This window comes from Ambystoma mexicanum, chromosome 10, assembly GCF_040938575.1.
Source record: "Ambystoma mexicanum isolate Mex_15411 chromosome 10, UKY_AmexF1_1, whole genome shotgun sequence".
NCBI lineage: Eukaryota > Metazoa > Chordata > Amphibia > Caudata > Ambystomatidae > Ambystoma > Ambystoma mexicanum.
In genome coordinates, this window is record NC_090932.1 from 225683271 (window position 1) to 225711245 (window position 27975).

The 27975-nt window shown below is 46.7% G+C and overlaps 1 protein-coding gene across 2 annotated transcripts in view; it reads left to right on the plus strand.

Annotated features, from left to right (window-relative positions):
* The window catches only part of FGF17 (fibroblast growth factor 17), a 142754-nt gene extending 138429 nt beyond the window's left edge, over positions 1 to 4325 (plus strand). For both annotated transcript variants that reach the window (XM_069617732.1, XM_069617733.1), the window contains exon 5: positions 3243 to 4325. In XM_069617732.1, coding sequence (XP_069473833.1) covers positions 3243 to 3533 — 291 coding nt within the window. In that variant the 3' untranslated portion in view covers positions 3534 to 4325. The remainder of the gene's footprint in view (positions 1 to 3242) is intronic.
* The last annotated feature ends 23650 nt before the right edge of the window (positions 4326 to 27975 follow it).

The following is a 27975-nucleotide window of genomic DNA, read 5'->3' on the forward strand; positions in this document are numbered from 1 at the left end:
GTCCCATGCCTCCTGCCTGCCCCCCACAGCCATACACCCACATGGGGGGACTACTTCCCACCGTGCCCCCCATACCATCCACACTCTTCTGGGCAACCTTTCCCACACCAGCAAACGTGCCCACCCTTCTCCCATCGTCACCTTATCTCTTCCTCTGTGATGAACCGCTCTTCTTCCCATTCCTCTGCACTCCGCAAACACAGACATAGAAAGCAGACCTCACATTCGATGGTTATGTGTTCGGCGCGCGGACACGCAGGTGGGCTGTCCTTCCAGCAATAATATTCAGCGAGGATGCATTATAGGAATCCGTTTTTGAGGAATATGAGAATGATCCCCAGGGTGAGTGCGTTTCAGGCCATCCAAATGTAAAGGTCAACACCCCTCTTAGCTAAGATGGCAACGGAGGCTGTTTGTAGTGAAGCGCTCTCATCTTGTGCTCCTGCTCTTTTCTGTTATTACTCTACATTGGACTGGTGCTGAAGATCAAGATGGATATCATAAGCCATGTGGGGGGTATAATGCGGTCCTACTCCCACTTTGCTAAGGGTGGATTGTGGCACCTCCTTGAATGACATCAGGCAGGATCATATCCTGTAGGGTCTTAACTGGACCGAACTGAAGATCAACATGGCTGCCATAAGCCATAGAGGGGATATCATGAAAGCCCACTGGTGCTTTGCCAAGGAAGGCCAGTCACGCTTGCTTGAATGACAACAAGGGGTTCCACAAAGGACTGGTGCAGAAGTGCAAGATGGCTGCCATAAGCCATGCACTGAATGTAATGCAGGCCTGCTCCCGCTTTGCCGAGTTTGTATAGTCGCACTTGCTTGAACGAAAGCAGGCAGGATTCGATCTTGCGGCCACTGGAATGGTGCTGAAGTTCAAGGTGGCTGCCAAAAGCCTGCGAGGGGTTATAATGCAAGACTGATCTTGCCTTGACACGGGTCCACAGTCACATCTGCTTGAATGATAACAGGCAGGATTTGATCCTGGGATCTTCCCACTGCACCTCTGCTTAAGATCAAGATGGCATCGAAAGAAGTGTATGGGATATAAGGCAAGCCCCTTCCTACTTTTCCATAGGTGGATAGTCACACCTCCTCCAATGACAACAGGCAAGATTGGATCCTGCGGCCTCCCCACTAGGCTGGTTCGGAAGATCAACATGGTTGCCATAGGCCAGACAATGGGATATATTGCAGGCCCCGCCCTGCCTTGCCAAGGGTAGATAGTCACTCCCTCTTGAATGACAACAGGCAGGAAAGACGTTTTGGTGCTATGCGCTGCCCAGAACATTCACTGACTTTTTTCCAGACACCACTAGACAGTCTAGCCAAGTGGAGACCCTTCCAGTAATCCTTCATACCTGAGCCTCACTATCCGTTTATGTCCAAGGATGATATAACCCAATTGACGTGTACAATGTACGTCTACTATTGCTCCCATTTCCGGGGGAAAGTATCCTTTCTGACAATGTTTGTATGGTTGGATTATTTTAATATTAGGAAGCCATAGATAACCCAGATGCATACTTCTGTTTTGGGAAAACTCTCTCTAACAAGGCACTGTTGGCGAAGGCTTGCCCTGGTCAGCTGGTGCGGTGTAGGCAGCGTAAACTGAGGTCAATGCCGAAGAATGCTCGCCTTCAGGTCCCCTGTGGTAGAGCGGTCAGGCCGACGGGGCCCCGATCAGAGGGCATTTACCATGACTTACATGCAAGGCGCCCGATGCAAAACAATTGCGAAATACAACTCACCCTCTGTTCTTGTCCTCACCAACCACTTAGATGCTCTTGAAAGTTGGCATGCCTAGACCAGAGGCGTTGCTAGGGGGGCCAAGGGGGCTATAGCCCCGGATAGAAGCTCAGGGGCCACAACCAAATGGCTAGCTATCCCCGAGTCCCGGCAGTCCCAAAATTAGCCTAGCCCCGGATCTTTTCCAGACCTAGCAACACCCCTGGCCTAGACGATGGGGTATATGTGTATTGTGCTACCAGCCTGTGCCCTGGCAACGTGCTGCAGCCGCCTGGGAACACCATTTCTCAAACAATCAATAATGTCAAAACGCGCAGAGCCTCCCACCCTTTCGGATATGAAATCTTTCTGCGCCCATTGTCCAGTGCATCTCTCATAGAGCTAGACAGATGGGGATTGTCAAGGTTTAACAGCTGTATTTACTTCTTGACTTGAGGCAGTATGTGGTTTTGTTGTCAACAGTGCTTTGTCTATCTTGTTCATTTTCTGTATTCTGTCACTATATTATGTGTTTACAGCAAATATCATAGAGATATGTTGGATTTGTCCGTTTTTTTAAAAGTGGTTTATTAATTTTTTTCAATCTTAATATATAGATTTTTCTCTGCGTATCACCTTTAAAATTCAATGCAAGCATTGACTGGCAGTGCTAGGCATGAAGGGATAGGGAGGGAGCAAGAGAGCGGGCAAGAGTGCACAGAAGATGTGGCCGGAGGGATGGGGTGTGGGCAGGTGCCAGGGCAGGTGGGCAGGAGCACTGGGAATCAAATTAACCCTAAACCTGCAGACATTAAGGGCAATTCTCTGTGGTTAGAAGGCAGCCCCCTTGCCTTTAAACAGCAATGTTACTGTTGTACATACATGTTTCACCCTTTCTCTTCACCACGGGTGTTGCTAGGTCTGTAAAAGATCTGGGGCTATGCTAATGTCGGGATTGTCGGGACGTGGGGCTAGCTAGCCTTTTGGTTCTAACCCCAGAGCTTCTATCCGGGGCTAGAACCAAAAGATCCAGGGCTATAGCACTCTTAGCCCTCCCTAGCAACGACTCTGATTCTTCACTTAACTATCCTTAACACCGCCCCCCTTTTAGTGTCACAGCTGGTCTTTCTTCCATTTTCATGCTTAGCGGCCATTCCGATTGCAGTGTCTGGGAACAACTACCCTGATAGAGCAAAATGTTGCTTTTTTTTTATTCTCTCATGTTCACTCCTCCCCGCCTCATAACCCCCCTTTATTCCTCCAGCCTGCTGCAGTATTTTGAGTTTCCTTAGGGGCAGGCTTAGCACTTCACAATTTATCGAATGATATGACATAACATCATGCATGCTTCTTCCCTCTCGCCTTTCTTGTTTCTTCCTTTACTGTCTTACCTCAACTGTCCTTCTTTTGTTTCCTTGATGCTATAAGTGCAGACTTCAGGGTATTGTTATCGCTAAACAAGCAATTGACATTACCATGATTGCTGTCCCATTTCTCTCATTACAGCCCAGCGGCAAGGGCCGGGATTGCATCTTCACAGAAATCGTGCTGGAGAACAACTACACAGCCTTTCAGAGTGCGCGCTACAGTGGCTGGTACTTGGCTTTTACCCGCAGAGGCCGCCCACGGAAAGCTTCGCGCAGCAGGCAGAACCAGCCAGAAGCACATTTCATCAAGCGCCTCTTCCGGGGCCAGAGGCCCTTCCCTAACCAGGCTGAGCACCAACAGTTCGAGGTAGTGGGCTTCCCACCCACAAGGCGGACGAAGCGCAACCGCAGCCGGCGGCCCCTGACGTAAGGCGGGTGCTACAGACAGACTCTGCCTGCTGGCCTCCAGATTGTGTAAAAGAGAGGATTTATTTTTCTATTATAATCTTGTTAGATAAAGAAGAAAAGAATATTAATTGTAAAGACTCCAGTAGGGTTTTTTTTGTATGCAAACATCCCACATCTGAGTGCTGTGTGTAGTGTCTGGTATACAGATTTGTTTTTCTAAGAGGTGCCTACATTTCACATTCACAGTGCCTCTTGCCCAAAACACTCTCTGAAGTGCCTCCTGCTGGTTGGAAATGGGACTGCATTAGCCACGAGCTCCTCAGCAGACTGCCCCCTTCCTGCGGCACCCTGCCCTACAGTGCCTCTTATTCGAAGAAATGAGATTGCAAGAGCACCCAGTTTGCCACAAAGAACTCGTTCTATCCCCTTCCACTTTTATTTTTTTCCCAGCCTTATGTCTGAATCATGGAAATAGTACTGGCACACTGGACACCCAAATACTGTGGGAATGTGTTAAAAACTCACCAAAATGGCCTTTTTGAAGCACTTTGTGAAGCAGGCCTCTTGCATCAATTTCCTCCAGGCTGTCCCACCCAGTTGCAAGGGTGGAATACGTGTACATTCTGTGGTGCGCAGCCCTGCGCCAAAGTCCCCTAACCAGCTATCCTGGACAGTCTTCAAGCATCTTCCTGTGCCTCCATCTCCTCAAAGAATACTTCATGATCTCCACGGAATGGCCCATACCAGGAAGAGGATCAGGAATTGAAATTGTTTAAAGTAACACCTAAAATAAAAGCTTGTGTTCTTACCAGTGGTAATGTATATGTGTGAAGATTGCCTTCTAAGTCAGAGATGGGTGTGTGTGTTGGTTGGACACATGTAACCAGATGGGACCAGATGGCTCTAAAGGACAGGAGTGCTGTTGGGGGAGGGAGGGCAGACATGACTGTAATAGTCTGACTATCCTGGCTAGGGCTGATGGGAGTTGTAGTCCAAGTATCTTGCGAGCATCAGATTGCAGATCCCTGGACTAGCCACTGATCACCAGGCTGCCTGTGCTTATATGGATCCCAGGTGTGAAGATTCGATAATGGCTGCACTCACAGAGCCAGGGATAATATGCTATTGGAAGGCGATGGGCCAACAAAGAAGGCATACTATCACTGTGGGTGAAAGGTTGAATTCACTAGAGATAGTCTCGAGATTAGAAATTCACCAACCTTGGTCTCATCACCTTACAGGCGATACATGCTCCCAACATGATACTTGTATGTTAAATCCCTGCATGCTTCGCCCTCTAAGAGCAGTAACACGTCTCCCTTCTTTACCCTCATGCCTCCCTTCCGCTGGCCTCACAGTCTCCTGAGGTCCCATTTCCTTCTACCAGATCTAATGGTCCCTAACCTCTAATTTACTGGAACGTAGTCCCCCATCTCACCCTCTATTGTATTGATTTCATTTCTGGGCCACCTGTGACCCGGACCTTCCTGTCATCGAAGATATTCCCTTTTAACAGTTACACTTCTAACTATTAAGGACTGAAGCCCACATCTGGCAATATTTCCGTTCCCCAGAAAAACCATCCCCGGGTGGTATTGTTCCAGTCACCTCGTGCTAACCTCAAATTTCAAACTTTCCTATTTCAAGTATGCCTCCATCAAGTCTATGATTTTAGATATTAAAAATTCCTCTCCTTGTAAGTGGACCCCCTCCTGGCCATAAAGGTGTCCTCCTGCTCATTACTAACTAGGAGAACCATCATTGCACCCCCCTGTTGACCTTCATTCATCACTTGTTGATAACTGCAGCTTACCGTGCTTCCCCCCAGACCATTGGTAGCCAGAGTGACCACAGCAATGTGCCCCCTCCGCCTTCTTTGCAACCCAAAGAGGTCCCACACCAGGTTATTGTTTTCCCCCCTAAAGTTCAATCTGCCACCCATCAAGCCCACCCACCACCAATTGCACCTGTTACACCACACTGCTTCTGTCCACAGTATCTCAACATGTTTAAAACTTGCTCTCAATTGTTTAACATATCAACCTTTCTTCAAAAGAGTGCCTGACATCTTCGCAATGGAGTGGCCACTTAGCCAGATCTCCTGTTTTTGTCCTTTGCTGCAATTCGAGTCTAAGACAAGTGACGAAATGAACATCATGCAAAGACCTCTATGGTGTAACGTATCCATGGAAACTCCTAGACCTCCATCTTCCCAGGTTCATCACTTTGCTATCACGTCACCCAATCTGTGATAGAAGTGCACCAGAAAAGCAGTGGAACTGTGATCCCGGAGAGTGAAAGAGAAGGAAGGAATGTCCAACGTGCAACACATTTTTCAAGGTGTGTCCTTAGTTATTCTGGGGGACAGTCAATTGGGTTGGGACAGATTTCAGTTTGGCTGTAACTGATATCCGCTGGTAAAGTGGAGAAGTGTGCTTTAACTTCATAAAGAACAATTCCCGGAATGGTGAAAATGGCTGCAAAATGTAGTGAGCTGTTAAAAGTCAAAATTAAAAGTAGTGGAACAAAACTCCCGACCGTTCCAGCTCACTTCGACCACTGCACCCAATTTCCCTGAAGAACAACTCCACATCAACACAGAGACACCTGGGTGTAGCAGGGGTTCCACAAAGCTTTACCACACTCAGCCAACAGACCACACTGGCCAACCACTCCAGCAGCAACAACACAATGTACATACACTTCAACTCTCTTCCTTTATCCGCAGTGAGTCACAGATATGCCTTTGACCTCCCAAATGGGCAAATGTCATCACTACCTAATGCCCCAAAGCTTTGTGTTTGGCCTTGCCTCTCTTTTATCAGCTTTTGATAGTTTTAGTCAATCACACGACTTCTGTCTTAATTTTATTCTGCTTATGCGTGAGTCTAGTCCTTTCCTTCAGCCTGTGTACTCTGAAATGCCCCAAAAACATAATTGTATAGAGTGCTCTTCAGACGATCGCTTAAAGCTGCAAGAAACAGGGCCAGGTGGTTCTAACATCCTCTTTAAAAAAGAAAAATAAGCTCTGTCAAAGCCGGCATGTTTGCCTTATGTGTAGGCATTTGCCAGGCACTGCCATACTGGTAGCACCTGGCTATAAGAAGGCAACAGCTGGAGAATGGTGTGATTTACCAGATATATAATAGCAGTGCTTGGCAAGTACCTGCATAATACCTATACACAAGCTGAAACTGATGCAAGGAACAGATATAAATCAAGTGTCTGAGAGTACGCTTGTTTAAGGCATTTGTATGACATCATTAGCAAATTTGCACCTCAAATAAACCATTAAATGTCAGCAGACTGATTAGACACAACACTGTAAGGCTAAGGTTTGATGTTACTTCTTGATAGAGCGAGCTCAAATAGATCTCAGTAGAATGTGTTTTCTGTGAGGAGGAGCAGTTAGTGGGTGAGAATGGTCATAGGTGTTAGCATGGCCACGGGCAGTCAATGGGTGGGTTACACCAAAATATCACCAACAAACTGTGTGTCTCTCCTCACAAGTCATGTAACCTAGCTGTACTGCAAAGTAATAGGTTTGTCTTGCAGGATGCACTTAATCACCACCTGCTACCCAGAACTAAGCATATGCCTTTTAGTTTGGCACTGATGGTAGCTGGTACTAAGCTTTTTTTCAATCAGTACCAACAGATATGTTGTCATAGGCTTCCTTTATTTTCTGCTTGCATCTGTGAATTACCCCATTCCTTTGAAAGCCCCTCCAGGTTTGTCTATATGTCCTTCTTATTGATTTTTCCAAAGAATCTTCTAGCAGTTGGAGTGCCCAGCTTCCATAGCTCCTTCGGCCTCAGACCTGATACCATCCCGCCCCCAGAGCCAGCCCACAAAGTCTGAGCAAGAGTGGGGGCCAGCAACTCAGTTATCAATTTCTGAAAAGTGCTGTGCTCTCAACTGTTCCATTTCCACTACTGCAGCACCCAGTCCAGTAGCAACTTCAGAGACCATGAGTCTTGTGTCAATCGCAATACGCACGCAGTGTGCCCAATGAATGTCACCCTCCTATTACCTAAATTGTTACCTAAAGACGTCACTGCCGCGAGTACCATATACAACTCTAAAATGGCAAAAATAAGTTCCTGCTCCCACGTGGATGGCCATTCTCCGAGGCACCACTTAATCTCCAAATACATGCCGAACCCACCGGCCCAGCTGGGTTAGAACACACAACCGCCGCCCAGCACAAGCCATGAACTCATGCATGAACCACACTGCGATTCCTTGGTATGCAGTAATAAAATCGCGGCAAAAATGTCGCCTTTACAAACAATTGCTGCAAAAATGCTGTGGTTTGACCCGGTAAAGGTGTACCCCATTGTACCATTTAAGGGGAGCAGGGGTTGCGGCGGTGTCCCCCGCTCCCCTTAAATGGTATAATGGGTCTAAGGGTTGCAGGGGTGTCCCCCGCATCCTTTTCATGGATTGCGGCGGCAAAACCACGGCCTTTTCGCTGCAATTTTCTGTGTAAACTGCCATTTTAACACATCAAACCAATTCCTTTATCTTCTCTTATGAAGGCCTGCTGTACCCCGCGGCCCACTCTTATGCTGCATGTGGTATGCCTACTGTCAGCAGGCTTATCCATATCCCTTATGGGGAATGCCCTGTTCTTGAGCAATACAGGCTCCAGGAGCCACTGCTATGTGGAGGCGTGCCAGCAACAGCTGGATTTTCCTTCACTGTACCTTCTCTCAATCCCACTCTGCCACAACCAACTTCTTTGCTCCCTCCATCTTATCATGTGTTTCCTTTTCATCCAATTCCATCAATAGAAATGGCGCTCGGGTTGTTGATGCTTTTCGTCTGGCACTGCTAATAGCATCATGAAAGGAATAGCCATGCTCTGAATTAGTTCTGAGTCGCGCCCTCAGCTAGCCTGCTGTAACTGCTGATATATTAAAGGCCGGGGAAGTCAAATGGAGTATGAACACCTTTCTTGTAAGGAGCGAGACCTCTGACCATAGCTGGAGATTGGGCTTGGGTGCAGTGTGATAATCAAGGAGACTCGGGAGCCTTATTCTGGGGCCACTCCAATGCATAGCGCCTTCATAGTGCAGAAAGGCCCACACTTCCAAGAGCAGCAGTCTGGAGGCCATTTCACCTAACAAGCCACACGTGGCACACCGCCATCCAGTAGCCATCCCTGGAAGTTCACCTCCAGTTCAATGCCACTGAGCAATGCATTATGGGTATGGACATTAGCTGAAAAGCGTGCATTTCTGCTAATTGCGGGATCGTCTCTGTCTTATACGGCGGGCCTATTTTATGCACAGCTTTGTCAACCCATGTTGGCTGGTTTGGATCTGGAGTCCCGGGGGAAATTGGACTTCCTCCTAGCCCTGCCTTCTAGGTCTCTTGCCTCTTTATATCCAAGATCGCCCATCTGCTGTTCCCACATTCAGCGCTTTGATGCCCACTGGGTGACTATAATGGTATAGAGCTTTGGGGTATTAAGAATGTCACTCAATACCTTGGGCCCTTGAAACTATTGATTGATGCCCGTCGCACCCGGTGAATAACGGAAAGTATTACCCCCTCCTTCATACAAATATTAAAGACCTTGATATTCTCCAAGCTGCGCCGGGACTGACAACACAAAGTAGAATTAACAAGAAATCTTTTTATGTTTTTCTTGCGCATTTAATAATATATGCATGTACTGTTCTGCATGATGCAGCGCATAATGCGGCAGGCGTGGCGACCTACACGCGCATGTACATAAAGAAGTCCAAAATGGCGACCACGTCCGAGACACAGGACGCGGAAAGGGGATTGAACTCCGATAGTCTAAGGCAAGTGATGATAACTCTGGTGATATGGATTTATTCTAAGTCTGTACTTACTGTTTGACCGATGAAGCTACCTAGACTATGCAAATGCACAAAGAGTAATAACGTACAATACGAAGACTCTTTCAACAGGTGGGGGCGAGCTTAAGACCCTTGAATGTGATTCAATACAGGGGAAGGAAAACTATAATGAAAATGGTAACCAATTTTGGATAATTTGCATTGCGGCAGACGTGGCAGTCTCCACGCATATGTATATAAAGAAGTCCAAAATGGCGACCGCGTCCTAGACAGAGGATGCAGAAAGGGGATTGAACTCCCAATAGTCTAAGGCAAGTGATGATAACTCTGGTAATATGGATTTATTCTATGTCTGTACTTACTGTTTGACCAATGAAGCTACCTAGACGATGTGAATGTGCAAGGAGTAATAACATATATTACGAAGACTCTTACAACAGGTGGGGCTGGGGCTTAAGACCCTTGGATGTGATTCAACATAGGGGAAGCAAATGCAGAATCGAACTGTTACCTAACTTTGGCTAATTTGTGATGTATTATCAACTTGCCCATAATGTGGACACTCTGAAGGACTAGACTTATGTAACCCGCAGGATACAGGTGGGGGCGGTACCAAAGAACGCTAAGCAGGATTTTGGGTGAAAGCACCGAAAGGGAAGAGATAAGGGTGATTCAGCTGATAAATGACTACGAAGGGTTTTGATTTCACTCAGAGCTGATGTATTTATCCAATTTTGGGCAAATGTGATGAGCAAATGGTAGGAAACGATATTGAAATTATAGTGCAAACTGTTTCCATTGTAGAAATAGGAATCTAACCCGGGAATGTCCAAAAAGCCATGATACGCGCGTGATATCCAAGTAAAGTGTACTGGGTGAGTAAGACATAAGATTAGTGATGCAAAGGATAGACTGGTATTTCTGAATAGCAAATATACAAGAAAGTGTCCAGCATGACTAATGAAATGCCTGTTTCCCTTTATCTTTTCTGTTTTCCTGCGAATCCTACCTTTTACCAGCCCCTTATTTGCTGTCTACCATTACTCATGATTTATTGCAACCCATACGCATAGGATGATCTAATTACTGTCTGGCTTTGAAAAAGGCTTGAGGCCGAAGGACGTGTGAACCTTAGGACACTTCACATATTGTATCCACATATATGCAGAACAGTACATGCATATATTATTAATACACGCAAGAAAAAACATACAAAGATTTCTTGTTAATTCAACTTTGTGTTGTCAGTCCCGGCGCAGCTTGGAGAATTTCAAGGTCTTTAATGATTATGTGATATATAAGCACAGAAAGGAAAATAGATTGACATGGGTTCAATAGCTGCATTGGGATGGCAGTGTTTGTGGACAGCGCCTGGGATGGAGTAGTCCACATTAAAACAACACAGAGAGGGCTACATCCCTGGGTTTCACCACCTTCTGAAAGAATTTCTACCGGCAGGCTTCCCAAAGTTGCAGGTTCTCGCAGCTATCGCCACTTTAAAAAGGAATTGTGGCACCTGGTTCAGCCAAAAACGCAGATGTCAGTTTAGCAGCGTCTCCGATGACTGTTATCATCACCATCACATTGTTCTAGGAGGAATCTGAAGTTCAAGCTAATAATCAGGAGTTGGTAGCCTGGAGCTGGACATGACATTTTTCTAGCTGGAATCTGAAATTCTAGCTAAGAATCAGGTATTTATAGCCTTCAGCTGGACATCACATTGATCTAGGAGGAATCTGGAGTTCTAGGAGGAATCTGAAGTTCTAGGAGGATTCTGAAGTTCTAGCTAAGGATCACGGGCAGATAGCCTGCAGCTGACATCACGTTGTTCTAGGGGGAATCTGAAGTTCGGGAAGGAATCCAAGTTTCTAGCTTCTCCCACTCATCCTTCCTTTATTGAACAAATATGTGTCACAACACAACGACCCTACAGTCTTAGTAGACATCTTCAATCAAACACTTCTCAAAGCCATTGATAATATAGCTCCGCTTAAATTACAGAAAGCTAAACAACAAGCCCATTTGAATTCCTGGTTCACCCCGCAGTTACGAGCCTTACGCAAAGAAAAACGCAAGGCTGAATCACTCTGGATGAGCCACCCTTGCGACCCTAACAAAGAACGCCTCATCATCTCCACCCATAACTACAAGGAAGCAATCCTACAGGCAAAAAAGGAGACTTACAACCAACGTATCACACAAGCAGAATCCAACACTAAGGAGCTGTTTAAAATCCTTAAAGAATTGGAAGCCCCCTCCCCCATCCCTGATACCTGCACTAAAGACAGCCAATGGTGCAATAACATCCAAAACGCTCTCCTCAACAAAATCACCACCCTGCAATCAAAAATTAACGCCAAACAAACTACTCTACTCACCAACCCCCCCATTAAACCCTCCACTACGCCAACGGCCTCTTTTACTCATACCCCTTTCAGCTTCACCCCTCTCACCATCCTCGAGGTCGAAAACATCATTCGCAACCTAAAACCCTCGAACTGTCAAGGTGACTCCTGCCCAGCACCTATCATTAAGGAAGCGGCACAGGACCTTGCTCCTTTTATAACCACCTTCATCAACTCTTCATTCCTAACAGGAACGGTACCCAACAATTTAAAAGACGCTTGGGTTATCCCTCTCCTAAAAAAAACGAATCTGGACCCTGAAATACCAACTAACTACAGACCTATTACCACTGTACCTTTCTTACTTAAAATACTTGACAGAGCAGCATACCTGCAGATTCAGAACTACCTAGAAACTAATAACCTCCTCGGCTCAAGACAATCTGGCTTCAGACCCAAACATGGGACCGAAACAGCTCTTCTTGACCTCAAAACTCAAATTGAGGACCTTAAAGACAACGGTAAACTGGCCCTTCTTCTACTACTGGACTTATCCTCCGCTTTCGACTTGGTCAACCACCAAATACTATGTCGGCACCTAAAGTCTGCTGCTCACTTCTCTGACAATGCATCCAACTGGATCAGGTCATTCCTCGACAACAGGCACATGAGAGTTTTCTCACCTACCGCATCGGCCGACCCTACACCAGTCCCGTGTGGAGTCCCGCAAGGGTCCTGTGTCTCCCCTACTCTCTATAATGTCTTCACCAAACCACTATTTGATGTGCTTGACTATCTGGGCGTCACCTACACGAACTATGCCGATGACACCCAGATACTCATACCTATTACTGGTGACTACATTGTTGACTCCAAAGCCCTCAATGACATTTACCTTGTCATTCAAGCTTGGATGACCCAGCACGAGTTGTGCCTCAATGATGACAAGACTGAGCTTCTCATCCTAGGCACGCAACAGAGACTTAACAAACTAAGTCCCCTCTTCGGCTCCTTTAACATTGACGGCAATCTAATTAAAGTATCTAAAGACACCAAAACTCTGGGTATTTACCTGGATGCCTCCTTGAATCTCACCCGACAAACCAATGCAGTGGCTGCTGCATCTGCCTACACCTGCAAATTGATCTCAGCCTGTCGCCCATTCCTTACCGCCCAGAATTGCATCACCTTGGCCAGGACCTTGGTCTTGTCCAAACTGGACTATTGTAATGCACTGTACCAAGGCACTAACCAGAGTAACCTTAACAAATTACAGACTACCCAGAACAACGCCATTAGAGACGCTCTCAATATCCCCCGATCTGCCCACATCTGAGAAACCAGAAAGAACCTCAACTGGCTCTCAGTCACCCAAAGGATTTCACTGAAAGCACTCACCCTTACATACAAATGTGTTAACCACCAGGCCCCCTCATATCTAGCCTCTCGATTCACTCAACATATTCCAACGCGAGTACTCAGATCCGCCCAGTCCCACGGTCTCGAAATCCCCAGATTCAAGCTTCATACAGCTGGGGGTGCTAGCTTCCCTGTCCTGGCAGCCAAGCTTTGGAACACGGTACCACTCACCATCAGATCCTTACCATCACTTAACTTATTCAAACACAAAGCCAAGCTCTGGCTAGTTACTTCTCATTAACAACTGCCCTCTGACCCTGACGGGCTAGCTGCGACTTAGCTTTGCTCTGCCCTGGCACCTTTGTGCCGCTTTTGCCCTGTTTTGTACGTCAACTGTATTTGGTAACGTCAATTGTATAATCTGTATATCTTATATATTGTATATATTGTATATGTTGTTCGCAATCTGTTGATACCAATGTGATGATATGTTTTACCTGTAACCTTCTGCCAAGATATGCGCCCGGTTGCCTCAGGGCCTGGTTTGCGCTATATAAATAAAATAAACAAACAAACAAGAATCAGAGGTCGGTAGCCTGGAGCTGGACATGACATTTTTCTAGCTGGAATCTGAAATTCTAGCAAAAAATCAGGTATTTATAGCCTTCAGCTGGACATCACAATGATCTAGGAGGAATCTGGAGTTCTAGGAGGAATCTGAAGTTCTAGGAGGAATCTGAAGTTCTAGCTAAGGATCACGAGCAGATAGCCTGCAGCTGGACATCACATTGTTCTAGGAGGAATCTGAAGTTCGGGAAGGAATCCAAGTTTCTAGCTAAGAATCAGAGGTTGGTAGCCTGGAGCTGGACATGACATTTTTCTAGCTGGAATCTGAAATTCTAGCTAAGAATCAGGTATTGATAGCCTTCAGCTGGACATCACATTGATCTAGGAGGAATCTGGAGTTCTAGAAGGAATCTGAAGGTCTAGGAGGAATCTGAAGTTCTAGCTAAGAATCAGCAGCTGATAGCCTGCAGCTGGACATCACATTGTTCTAGGAGGAATCTGAAGTTTGGGAAGGAATCCAAGTTTCTAGATAAGAATCAGGGGTTGATAGCCTGGAGGTGGACATCACATTTTTCTAGCTGGATTCTGAAGTTCTATCTAAGAATCATCATGGGGTGATAGCCTTGAGCTGGACATCACATTGTTCTAGGAGGAATCTGGAGTTCTAGGAGGAATGTGAAGTTCTAGGAGGAATCTGAAGGTCTAGCTAAGAATCAGGGGCTGATAGCCTGCGGCTGGACATCACATTGTTCTAGGTGGAATCTGGAGTTCTAGGGGGAATCTGAAGCTCTAAGAGGAATCTGAAGTTCTAGATAAGAATCAGAGGTTGATAACCTGGAGGTGGACAGAATAAATGTGTCCCTGATCCAATTCACAATTTGGATTTCTTTATGCGTAACCTGGTGAATGGTGGCCACTTTAGGCACACAGGGCATGCATGAAAGCCTTAAGCAAAACAGGACTGTGACAACCGGAGCCACTGGGTGGAGGCGGTGAGCTGGCACCTGCCTATGAACTCGCACCCTCTGCCTTGTTGGCAGTCTCCCTCCATCCAAACATCTGGAGCAAGGTTCTTTTCCAAGGTTTTCAACATTTGATTAGGCAGAAGGTCCTGTCCCACTCCTTCCTTACACAGCCACTTCCAACTTGAGTAAACACTGCATGCGCGAGGCAGCGCTTGTCCATGGGAGCCCCAGTTCAGCCCAAGTCTTGTATGGGGGAACTGTGTTCGAGGTTCTGCATTCTCCTCAGGCTGTAACAGCCCTGGCGGAGATGTGGCTGGCCTCCCTCAGGGCCCTCTTGGAGTGGTAAGCCTTCCACCACAGAAGGTCGTGAGCCCGGTAAGGGACTGTAAAGACTCCTCGAAGCAGACCCCTAGCCCAACGCCAAATTCGCAATGACCGCAGAAGGTGAAGGGTAACTATCCGCTTTTCTTGTAATTGGAGCAATCGCAAGGCTGCTCTGCAGAGATCAGAGAGAACATTGATGACTGTAGTGCAATCTTATATAGTTAAAAATAACATAACGGGAAACAAGATATGTATTCATTATATATGGAATATGGAATATGTCTGCAATAAGCACCATGTATAGCGGGGTAAGGGGTAACAGGCTTGATTGATTCAAGATCAGACAGTATTTAGGGGGTGGGGGGAAGGACTTGAGGTATTGCTTCTGTTGAAACCCATGTTTGACCTTTTGATTGCGAGAAAATATGGACCACCATCCACAATTAGGAGTAAGGAACTGGACACATTTAAATACCGCATTGAATTCAAGCAAGGCTTCCAGCTCAACATACAGGGACATCTTGTACTTTAAAACTAACTGACTCCCTGCTTTCTTTCAAAGATGTCTTTCACTCTCAACGTCTTGAACATGAAGAGAGTCTCACCACTGTCTAAAGCCCTTTACAAACGCAGTTATGTACATGTAACATGGGATGGGGCGGATTGTTGCCTGGCAGGTCTCAAATATGACTCACGTGCGCTCCAAGAGTTCGGACAGGGAACTTTGTGGGAAGAGGAACAACCTTATTATGGGGTCCTGGGATGGAGACATTTAATTGGCAGGCTTAATAGCAATGCACAAACACCTGGCCAGTTGCACAGCCCTCGGATGAGCCGCACGCCATAGCGACATCAACGAACCAAACAGCGAAATAAAGCAGTGTGTGGATATGCAGGTCCGGGGCATAGGCAATCCCAGGAGCCTCTGGCAAAGTCTGAGGAGGGAACTGGGAGTTATGCAGCTGGCTGGGTACCTTTTGCAATTGCATGTCATTCCTTCTTGGTTCCCTGACACCAGACCAAATGAACTGCTGCGTAGATCTCCCCGCCAACTTCATGCGTGTAGCGGGATTCTGATTCATCGTCATTGCAAGGCACACTCTCACCGGACTCAGAAAATGTGGAAAAATTGCAAAAACGCACATGGTACTGATGCGCCAAATGACTGAGGTCCCTCACAGTGCATTCATGCAAGCATGTCAATCCTAATGCATCAGTCTTGATAAGTAAATCATATGTCAGTCCTGGTTTTCAGTTGTTTTCAATCGCTTTAAGTATGTCAGCCTTCGATTATCAGTTGTACAATGCCACTGCCAGGTGTATGACATGGGGCATGGTGTGTTGGTCGATGTTTGTCACTGGTAACAAGCCAGTTACAGTCAGTTGGCCATAGTATGCCAGTCAATGCACATCACTAATAGGGTGTCAGTCGTAGTATGTCACAAGATGTTTCTCTTATTATTCAGACTTGACATGCTTAAGGAATAAAGCCCAACGAGGGGACTTTACTGGATGGCGTTGGCTCTTGGACCAAGTTATTACCTGATGCTAAAGCCCTCTGATGAAAGGTTTGTAGTTATTAGTACCTCGGGCAGGCAAACTAGGATGCCAGTGACATTTTGTAAAGGACATCAGCTTCTCGCGCACAGTGAAAATGTCCACCAAGGGCATCAAAATAGTCCCTTTTCTATGTCCATGGCAGTGAGAGAAGAGAGATGAGGCCAGCGAGGGACCACATGGTGGCATTCTTCATGTAAGTGTGGGCAAGGGCATGCGGGCAGTGGCTTAGGAGATGGAAGGTGGTATGGGGTGGTCAGTGTGGGGAAGTGGGGGTGAGTGAGCATAAAAGGAAATGGCAGCATGCATGAGAGGCGCCAGTTACCGTTATGAACTGCGGCCTTCCACGGTGCAGTAAAGTCAACAGTCGCCTGATTGGCTGATGCCTGTCCCGCAGGTGCTACTATTGGAATATGTGTTAATTGTCAAGTGTTTCCATGCTATGGTATGCCATTCATTGTTAAAGTATGTTTGCTGTGCTATGTAACTTCATATGGCAATGCTTGTGGCGTGAGTTGTGTATCGACGTCAAAATAATGCATGCACTGACATTATTTTCCTACCTGTGCAGAGCCCTCAGCTGCAATCAGCTGCAGTGGTGATGGTTAGATGCAATGTCAACTGACGCCACAAGCGGACATTTTCCATGCAGTGTCACTTGACGATGGACAAAATGGTGCTTGCAATTTGTAACTCATTCGATCACCATAAACTGTGCAAAGTGGCACAGATTGCCCATCAGACGTGGGCACTTGCGTAGTCTTCTCAGCTAAGGCAACTATGTCTGTTATCCAATGTGCGACGTGATTGGGTAATGTTATGCCGACCCCGATTCGCTGGAATCTCAGATATCCGCCTGCTCGGTGCTCTGAGGCAACACCATTGGCAGATGCGGAGCCACATCATATTATGCATGGGAGACTTGGGGTGATACTCACTGTATCCCCCTTGTTAAATCAAAGGACGAAGTCTGTTATGCCCGCATTCAGGCCTCTGTCACAGGTGCACTGACCCACTCTGCTGTCCAACAGCAGTACGCGGCAGCAGTCATAGTGATGGGAGGGCTGCAGCCTGGAGCCGTGCTCTGACCGTGTTCCTGTAAGGTAAGTCTTTCTTTCTTATTGCTCCTAACTGAATAAGACTTACCTAGTTGAGTGGTTACATGCTTTTGTGCTGTTGATTTTCGGGCACCAACAGCACAGCTGCTGCGCCATATGCTGTGATCCCCACTCTTTTTTCCTGCAGATGTGGAAAACCTCTCACCATTGGATGCAATGGGAAAATCACTACTTTTCTTGAGTCCTATTGGTGGAGGTATCTCATTTATGAGGTGCAGTGATGGTGAGACAGATGTAGGAGCTTCTCCGTTCCCTGGACATACATGTAGAGTTGAGTGAGTGGCAATGGGGGTAAGAGAGTGATAAGAACGCATACAAGTAAGTTATTGTTGGAACACAATTACATTAAGCAGTCATAGTAAACAGTTAACAGGAGTCTTGTTACTATGTCTATGCATAGTGTCATTCTGTGCCATTCCTAACTTCCCTTTTTCTCAGCCTTCAGAGGTATTTAGTGGGCATTATTCAAGTGATCATTGTGAAAAGACAGCAGATTTGAGGTGCTGATTCCCCCCCCCCCCTCAGTGCATGCAGTAATGTGACAGAGTACTTAAATAAAGTTTATGCACCCAGAAAACACCTTTGAACTCTGGGAAATGTTCGCACTCTGACCTTTACCACTGGTGCCCAATGGAATGAGTGCTCTGCCGTGTTTTGCTTTCTGATGGCCAGTGTCATTCCCGTGGCTGGCTCCTAGCTTCCACACCTTGATCTTGCAGCAAGCTGACTTGTTCCTAGGGATGCCACCAGGACTCTGTCCTCTCTATAATGCAAACTCAGAACCCCCCTCTGGAACTACTCTCAACCACGTCTACTCAATACCCCCTTGCTGCATTCTCGCTATGCTTTCCACTGTTCCCTCTGTTACCCCGCATTCATAAAGAACCAGTCGCTGCAAACTGGTAACTGCCAGACATACCATAGCGGCCCACTCCAGGGTGCCTCAGAACATCTACCTTACCTGATTCAGGGTTCGAAATTGAGGGGCGCTGGGAGCTATTTCGCTCATGCGTGTAACCTAGAAGAGCCTGGTAAACTTGACACTAACAGCTACCAGTATCTCCTTTTGGCTCCCCTCTCTCTCCTCTGCCAACCTACCTGTCTCCTGCGCCGACTGGTTGCTTGGCTACCCTCAGAGTCTACTGGGTGCCAGGTTGCTCCATGATCAGTCTGCCCTGCACTGCTTCCAGCCTACCGCGCACTTAGGGGCTGTAACTGTTACCCACAATCCCCCACCTCTTTGCACTTACCCAGAACTGCGCTGCCCTGATTGCACTTATGCCCTTCCCTCTCCCTGGCACTTCCCCTTCTTCCCTTCCCCCTGCACTTTACGTCGTCGCACTTGCACGATCTTAATGACACAAGGCTTAGTACGATTGTTTGTCTTGTCATCCCTCTGTATTCCCTCCATTGTCTTGTCGCGCTTAGAAACACTTGTGAACAGGTGCATCATAAATGACATATCATATCATATCATGCCAACATATGCCAAACAAATACATCTATTTGAATGTAACTCTGTGAGTTTGGTACAATCTATGAATAAACATTAGGACACAGCCATACAACATTTAAAGCACAAGGGTTCATAACTAATGGACACAATTATATGTTTGCATCTATTGTGGAAGTTAGATTTCTGGAATGCTATGTACTAGCTCCTTGTTCCTTAGTGATAGCTCCTGCTAGTTAATGTTGGATACCCATGAGCTGCTTTTAGCTCCTGCTTATCCAATCTTCATTTCGATCCCTGCTGATGGAGACTTAAAATTGCTCACCAGGCCTTACACTAATATTCCTGCACTATATTTCTCAACTTCTTCCCTCAAACAAATTACACGTATACCAACCAAGCCACTGATCCGCACAGAATTTGAGTGAAAGGGCCAGACCAACTGTTTAAGCACTGAGTCGGGCACTTTCCCTCGAATCTGATCCATTGCTGGACATGGAGAAGAAGAGACATCAGCAAATCCCTGCCCGCGCGCAGTGATGTCCCAGGAAGCACAATGTCAGAATTGCTTCCCGGGCTCTCCACCACATGCATCGGGTAAACTCTGTATGATCTCGGCCACGGATGCACGCTGCTGGGAGCATCAATCATGGCCAGCAGTATTAAAACGGTGGCTGCCATGGTCCAATTGATTTCTTTGGAATGGGACTGTGTTTGCAGCACTGGCTGAAGTGTACCAAAAGAAGTAGTGGAGCTATATTCCCTGCTGGCCTGGCCCCGTTCCCCACAAACCACATCACCACAGCCCATTTTAGATGCAACACAAACCGCTAAACAAATGTGCCTGCTGTTCAGTGTAGTTTCAACTTCTTCTTACATGTTTATTTTAAAACGAAAGTATTCTGGAACGGTTTCTTTTTAAAATAAAAGTATAGCAAAAGTAAAACTTAATTAAAAAAAGTAGAGGAGCACCACTCCCAACCGCTGCTGTCCACTTCGACCACTGGTTTGTAGGCACTTCAAAACCAGGCACAATCTGTAGAAGTCATCATATTTTGTGGGAATCGGAATGTCCATGTTCCGTGGAACTGTTTGAGCATCTGTGCTGAACCATTCTGCATGGATGCAGAGAGCCCACACCAGTGGCGGCTGCTGAGTTTGAAAGTTGGTGGGGCGTAAATTTCCCCAGGGTAATTGGGAGCGAGCGCGAACATTTGGGGAAAAATGGCCTCCAAAATTTTCAATTTACTGTCCAAATCGACTGAAATATGACATAAAAAGCATTAGGTTTTACATACTAATGGTGGTACATTATTCTTACGTGTGCAAGTGTGATGGTGTATTTTACAGCAGCTTATATTGCAAATAGCTGGTACTATGGTGTATGCATAAAGAAATTCATTATATAGATGGTCATGATGGAAAAATATCATTTGGTCATGGTGATACTGGCATTACACTGTAATCTGGTGGTTTGACTCAGTCTTTCACCATTATAATAATGGTAGTGCCATTATGCTCTCCTTTGGGCTTAGAGGCAATCTACTGTGCAGGGTGCCCAAAACAAAAAGCGAATATGGTCATTATGAGTAGGACAGTGTGCACATTCCAGCTCAATCCCATACTGCATGTTCACTGTGCATTTTTGGGGCAGAGAATGGGCGTTTTAGGAGGTACTCATCACACAGTATTTGTTTTAAGAGGTCTGGAAAAATACACCCAGAATTAACTAAGAGCTCTGGGGGATAATTGCTCTTCACTCTTATCTACACTTCCCAAATTAACGTCTCTTAAAAATGATGTGCTTGGTGTTACCATAGAAACCGTTCCCTCCTCACCCTAGGAATTTGCAAAAATGACAGACACCGCCAATGTATGAACTTTTGAAAACATTTTTGCCACTTCCCTCAAAAGCGCAGCAAATGCTTGTCTCTAATGAATCACAACTTAGAAACCTCTTCGTTATTAAGCGTGTTATAAAAAAACAATTACATTATAATTAATTATATGTGTTTGGCACAGCGATAATTTGGTTATTTTTAACTGGAATGGAATTTGGGGATCACCGGCATACCATTCCAACAATCTTCCCATCACTCACAAAGCGTGCTGTTTTCCTAGGTGCCTGGGATTGGGTGACGTGTTACTCTTGAAACATTTGCAGTGGCCTTTCACCCTTTACTAAACTCCTCAAAACTATTCTTTGATTTGCATTTTATACAGTGCCTCATGTTGAATCCTCACACTTCTCAGCACTGTTTGTTACATTAGGCGTCATTGTAATTCACTGCCCTGGGAAGGATGAAAGTCTGAGTTGGCGGCCCTGTGTCTGGGATGTTTGAGGCAAGGCTCATCTGCATGACCCATAGGAGTAGGCCAGTCGGAGTCAGGACAGGACTGGGACTCAGAGTCTGGAGACAGAGCGGTCCTCCTGGGCTGATTGTGTACAGTCAGTGCTTCTCCGACTCCCAGTCCTGCCCACGGCCCACCGGCTTCTTTTCTTTCGATTTGAAATCTTTTCATCTTTTTAATTTTGTTTTTCGGAATAATTCCTAATCTGCGAAACCCCTCTCAAGTGCATTCTGCACCTTGCTGCGACACGCACCTGCTGCTGGGAAAGGAAATGATGGCCAGCGGGCCGCTTCCCAGGTGCCGTTGCGTGGCGCAGCAGAGGCCTGCAGACTTGGGGTGCCTTTTCTGCCTCATTACCCCAGTTTCTTGTACTTGATTGGGCTGGCTCGCTCGGTCTGCCGGCGAGCACGTCGCTCCCTCGATGGACCTGGTAGTCGTACTGCTGACATGTCAGGTTTAGGAAAAGTGGCAACCTTAAGGGAAGGCCCAACTTGAAATACTTATTAACTGAGTGGTCAGCATTTAAAAACAACATAACAAGTTGAAGTGAATTCTGGGCACTGCTGGGTGGACAACTTGGGTCATTCTGTCAACTAAAATTTCGATTACACAGAGGCGGTAATTTAGGACAGTCGTGAATAGTTCATTTTAGGTTTTGTCCAACTATGGGAACATATCTGCGAAAATATTTTGAAATTAATGAAAACAAAAATACAGGCAGGTTAATGTGTCCATTTGTTGCTCCAGGTTAGTCTGCACATTGGGCACAAGGCTAGAGGTCAGAACTGACCAAAAGGCATTACCAAATGGGGCAGCATTAACCTCTGCATTCCTGCATGTGGCCAGCATAAGCATTACCAGAGCATGGCCTGCAGGCGCACCCCATACACAATCCAAGTGCATGGCCGGCGTGTGCACAGCATTACCAATCCCGGTCCGGCCTTCACCGGCAATCTGGTGATGGTGAAGGCGGGGCGGTGGGCCACGGGCACAAAATGGTCGGTGCCGGCTGCGAGCCACCCACAATAACACTGGCACTGGTATTGGCTGTGGGACACTCAGCCTACATCTCTCACTGTGTGTCAGAAAACGCTTCAGGTCTTGTGATACCCCTTCGGTTCTCTTGTCTTCTCGTAGCCAAAAGCGCCTGTCGCGTTCGAATATCAGACAGGAGGCGGGCTTGCATTATCCACGCTCTACTCGCGGTAGACATTTTCGTCGGGAACGTAGTTCCCGACGCCTCACGTGGAAGTTACCATGGAGGTTACGTCAGTGGGCGCGGCGTCTTCCACGTGATAGAAAACGTACTGGGTCACGTGACCATCTTGTTGCCGGTAGTTCAGGTACTTAATGATCCGGCGCCCACTTCTCGCTGCTTCTGATCCCATATTGACAGTGGCGCTTCTCGCTTGGAATTTTTGGTTTTTTGATCTCGGATTACGTTTATTGGATATGCTCACGGATTGCCCTTACCTGTTCTAGTATTTTGACCTCGGATTGTTTTTTGGTTATTCTTGCCTAGTGGTTTGGTTAAGTTGATTTCAGACCTTGAAGGTTGGGAGACCTCTTACCTTCTTTCTTTCCTTCCTTCCTCTTCCCCTCCGATTCCTTCCCTGTCCTTTCCTCCAGGGTGCTGTAGGCGTCCTCGTGCCGGCGGGAATAGGCTAGGTGCTGGACTAGAGACTTCCTGAGCACCTTTTAGGCATCCTCGTGCCGGCGGGAATAGGTTGTTGCTGGACTAGTGACTTCCTTGCACCATTGGATTATTTGGTTCGTCGGACAGGGGGGCAGATACCATCACACAGTTCGTACAGAAAAGGAGAAGGAGATTTGCCAGAGACGACCACTTCCAGGGAAACCAGGGTAAGAAACTTAACTTTCCTTACCATTCTCTACAACTCACTATCTGGTACTGATTGTATTTTCTCTTCTTATGGTCTCCAGATTTCCCCAGTATTGAGGACATTCTTGCATGAAACACTTCTGGTTAAAACCCGTTTTCTGCAGGTTAGTCGGTTAATTATTTGTTAAACGTTTATCCAGAAAGGGGTGTATTTGATTGTTAATCAGTGTAATATTCTGCAGTCGTTGAAAGGAACCTGGATTCTCCATCTATCGTGAAGTTTGTGGTCCGCTCAACTCTACCGATCCCAACGACTCTACACCATCTTCCGATCAATTAGTTTCTCAGCCTGTCCTTTCGTACTCCTGAGAATCACATTGGTAGGAAGAAATATATTCTTCACGACGGGTCAACACGGAACCGTGCTTCAGGATATCTGACAGAATCAGAAGCCTTATCATGGATGCCACGAATGACCCGTTGGCCGTTTTGGTTCAGTTGGTGGCCGACCTACGTGCCGATATGACGGCGGCCCAGGCTGACACCCACCGGCGCATTGACGAAATGCAAGCTGGTATCAGGGAAGTGGTTACAGGATCACCATCTTTGGCCTCCGCTTCCACTTCAGGTCAGGCAGGGCCTTCGGTCAGATCTGATTCTACGCATGTGTACATGGCCGCTCAGTTCCCGCTTGCTCCCCCAGAAAGGTTTACTGGGGATCCTAAATCCTTTCGGACTTTCATTAACCAATGCAGGTTGCATTTCTTGTGTCGGCCTACCTCGTTTCCTGATGCGACTACAAAAGCTGCCTTTGTCTTATCAAACCTCGGTGGTATGGCCGCTGTTTGGGCTAATCCTTTGTTAGAACAAGGCAGTCCGCTATTGTTCGACTGCGATGCATTGATCAGTGCTATGACTAGGGTGTTTGATACTCGCTACAAGACTCAAGCCACGGATCTGGAATTGTTAAATCTCCGTCAGGGGGATACTCCTTTGTTGTCATATTTGGCTAAGTTTAATCAGTTGGTTGCTGAAACTGGTTGGCCGGAAGATAAAAAGGCAGCCCTATTTTATAAAGGATTGTCGGACTCATTGAAAGATACTATAGCCACGGTTCCGGTGGTTCCTACGTCCTTTCCTGATTTCTTGGACCTAGTACTTCAGATTGATGCCCGACGCGCCGAAAGAAAAGGGGAGAAGAGAGTAATTCCGGTCAATACTACCGTTTCCCCAATTCCTGTTTCTGGCGGTGACGAACCTATGCAAATCGGGGCAGTAAGGGGCCCGTTAACATCGGAAGAAAGAGAACATCGCAGACGGAACAATTTGTGCTTTTATTGCGGTTCCGCTAATCATCTACTCAGTGCATGCCCAAAGAGACCCCGCAAGTCGGGAAACGCCAAGGCCCGGTCGTAGAAGGAACCCCTACGCCGAGCTCTTCCATGCAGGGTTCCTTGTTGTCCACACCCTTCTATATTGACGTTATGTTGAGTTATGACCAGGTCATGCCTTGGAGTTCTGCAGCTGTTCTTGACTCTGGGGCAACTGGTAACTACATTGATGCCCAATATGTTCGGAAATGGGGTATTCCCTTATTGTCAAAGAGTGTTCCTGAGGTAGTCAATGCCGTTGACGGATCAACCCTTCTTTCTGGGCTTGTTACTGAACATACCATTCCGTTACTGTTAACCATTGGTGTTGAGCATTCGGAAACCATCACATTTGACGTCATTATGGCACCGCAATATAAACTAATCCTGGGTTTACCATGGCTCAAGCTTCATAATCCGGTCATTAACTGGGAGACCGGGGCTATCGCTTTCAGTTCTCAGCAATGTCTTCGATCATGCAATTCAGTAGAGTCTATGTATGAAGCACCTGAAGCTCCTAGTCGGGCTTTGTTGGACTCTGTGGTTACCATTGGAGCAGTTGTTAACACCGTATTGCCTGTCGAATACACAAGTTATAAGGATGTTTTTGACAAAGGGAAAGCGGAGATTCTGCCGCCTCATCGGCCCTACGATTGCCCAATTGTTCTCAAACCAGATGTTAAGACACCATCGGGACGTATTTATTCCCTTACCCAAAAGGAAGAAGTCGTCCTTAAGGAATATTTGGATAAAGCCCTTGAGTTAGGTTTTATTCGGCCTTCTCACTCTCCATTTGCTTCACCGCTATTCTTTGTACCCAAGAAGGAGGGTGACTTAAGACCTTGTATTGATTATCGGGAGCTCAATGCAGGTACTATCCGAAATCAGTACCCGATTCCGCTGATTTCTGTCTTACTGGATCAGTTAGGGTCTTCAGAATTCTTCACCAAATTGGATCTAAGGGGTGCTTACAACTTGGTCCGGATTCGTCGAGGGGATGAATGGAAAACCGCCTTCAAGACCCGATATGGCCTATTCGAGTATTTGGTGATGCCATTCGGGCTTTGCAATGCCCCGGCCACATTCCAGAATTTCATCAACGACGTTCTGCGTGACATGATCGACAGGTTCGTTATCGTCTATCTAGATGATATACTCATCTATTCTCCATCTATGGAAGATCATGTACGTCATGTTTCAGAAGTCTTACAACGCTTGCGGGAGCATCACCTTTTTGTCAAGTTAGAAAAATGCGTATTCCATGCAAATCAGGTCGAGTTCCTTGGATATGACATTACCAACAAAGGAGTGCAGATGAGTAGTAGTAAGGTAAAAGCGGTCTTAAACTGGCCTGTACCAACTTCAAGGAAAGAGTTGCAATCGTTTCTGGGGTTTTCTAACTTTTACAGGCGGTTCATTAGACAGTTCTCTTCTATTGCTGCACCCCTCACCGAATTGACCAGTAACAAGAAACCTTATTTATGGAACGATAACGCCCAAATAGCGTTTGAGTCTTTAAAGGCCGCATTCACTACAGCTCCTGTTTTGCTGCATCCAAATGTCAAACGTCCTTTCGTCGTCGAAGCTGATGCTTCGGATGTTGCGGTAGGAGCTATCCTGTCCCAGACATGCGCTGATACCGGGGAATTACATCCAGTCGCCTATCATTCACGCAAGTTAACGCCCTATGAGCGTAATTATACCGTAACTGAACAGGAATTGTTGGCTGTTAGGGACGCATTTATGGTCTGGCGACATCATCTTCTTGGTACGGAAATACCGGTCCAGGTCTTTACTGACCACAGAAACCTGTTGGCCTTGCAGTCCTTGACGTGCACCACTGCGAGACATGCCCGCTGGCATGAATTCTTTTCTATGTACAACTTTACGTTGACTTATCGCCCAGGTGTTCTTAATTCCAAGGCTGACGCTCTATCCAGAAGCTTGGGGAATGATGTTTCACGTCCACAGGCGGGGTCATTGTTATTACCAACACAAGTGGTTTGTAGTTGTGTTCTACAACCCACTTTGAAGTCAACGCTCCAGACCTGGGTTGATAAAGAGCCCGCAGAATTGGCAGAATATAACATGGATATTTTGCATGGTCTTCCTTATGTCCAGGGTCGTGTCTTTATGCCTGATCAGGATACCCGGTGTGCAGCTATTTCCTTATGTCATGACGCTGCTATCGCAGCGCACCCTGGTTCACAGAAAACCCTCGAACTCCTCAAACGCTGGTGTTGGTGGCCCTCTATGCGAAGAGACGTCTCGCAATATATCTCGACCTGCGCCATTTGTGCCCAATGTAAATCCCATTCGGCGAAACCTATGGGGTTACTACAGCCATTACCAGTGCCGGCCAGACCATGGGCGATGATTACCATGGATTTTGTGGTGGAGTTGCCTTTGATCGACGGTTTTGATACTATATGGGTGGTGGTTGACAGCTTTTCTAAAATGTCTCTATTTGTTCCTTGCCAAGGTTTGCCATCAGCTGCTAAGCTGGCGGAGCTGTTCTTGCGACATGTCTTCAGGTTTTTTGGGTTACCTGAGATTGTGGTTTCTGACAGAGGGTCCCAGTTCACGTCACGTTTCTGGAGGCATCTTATGTTCTCATTAGGGGTGGATGAACGGTGTTCCACAGCATTCCATCCCCAGACGGATGGTCAAACAGAGCGGGTGAACGCTACTATGGAGCAGTATCTCAGGTGTCTCATCCTTCAACATCAGGAATCCTGGTTAGCCGTTCTTCCATTAGCGGAATTCGCTTATAATAATTCCAGCCATTCATCTACGGGAACATCGCCATTTTATGCCTTATATGGGCAACACCCACGCACCCTACCTCTTGATTGGAAACTACCTGCGGATTGCCCGGCAGTTCAATCTTGTATCAAGGATCTGTCTCTGGTCCGTGATAGGGTGCTGGAACATCTGAAACAAGCTCAAGAGCAGGCAAAGAAGTACGCTGATCGGAATCGCCGTCCTGCACCCAATTACGTTCCAGGTTCGCGGGTATGGTTGTCCACAAAGAATTTACGCATTCCAGGACGACGATGCTTGTTGCCACGTTTTGTCGGTCCTTATGTTGTAAAGGATGTCTTGAGTCCATTGGTAGTCAAGTTAGATTTGCCGTGCTCTTGGAAGATACATCCGGTCTTTCATGTGTCCATGGTTAAGCCTTGTGTGGACAGTACCAGGGTAGTGGCTTCTCCATCTCCGATATTGGTTCAAGGGGTAGAGGAGTATGAAGTCAATTCCATTCTTGATTCTAAGGTTTCTCGTGGTACCAGGTATTTCTTAGTGGACTGGAAAGGTTACGGTCCGGAAGATCGGACATGGGAACCAGAGCAGAATGTGCATGCCCCGTTGTTGGT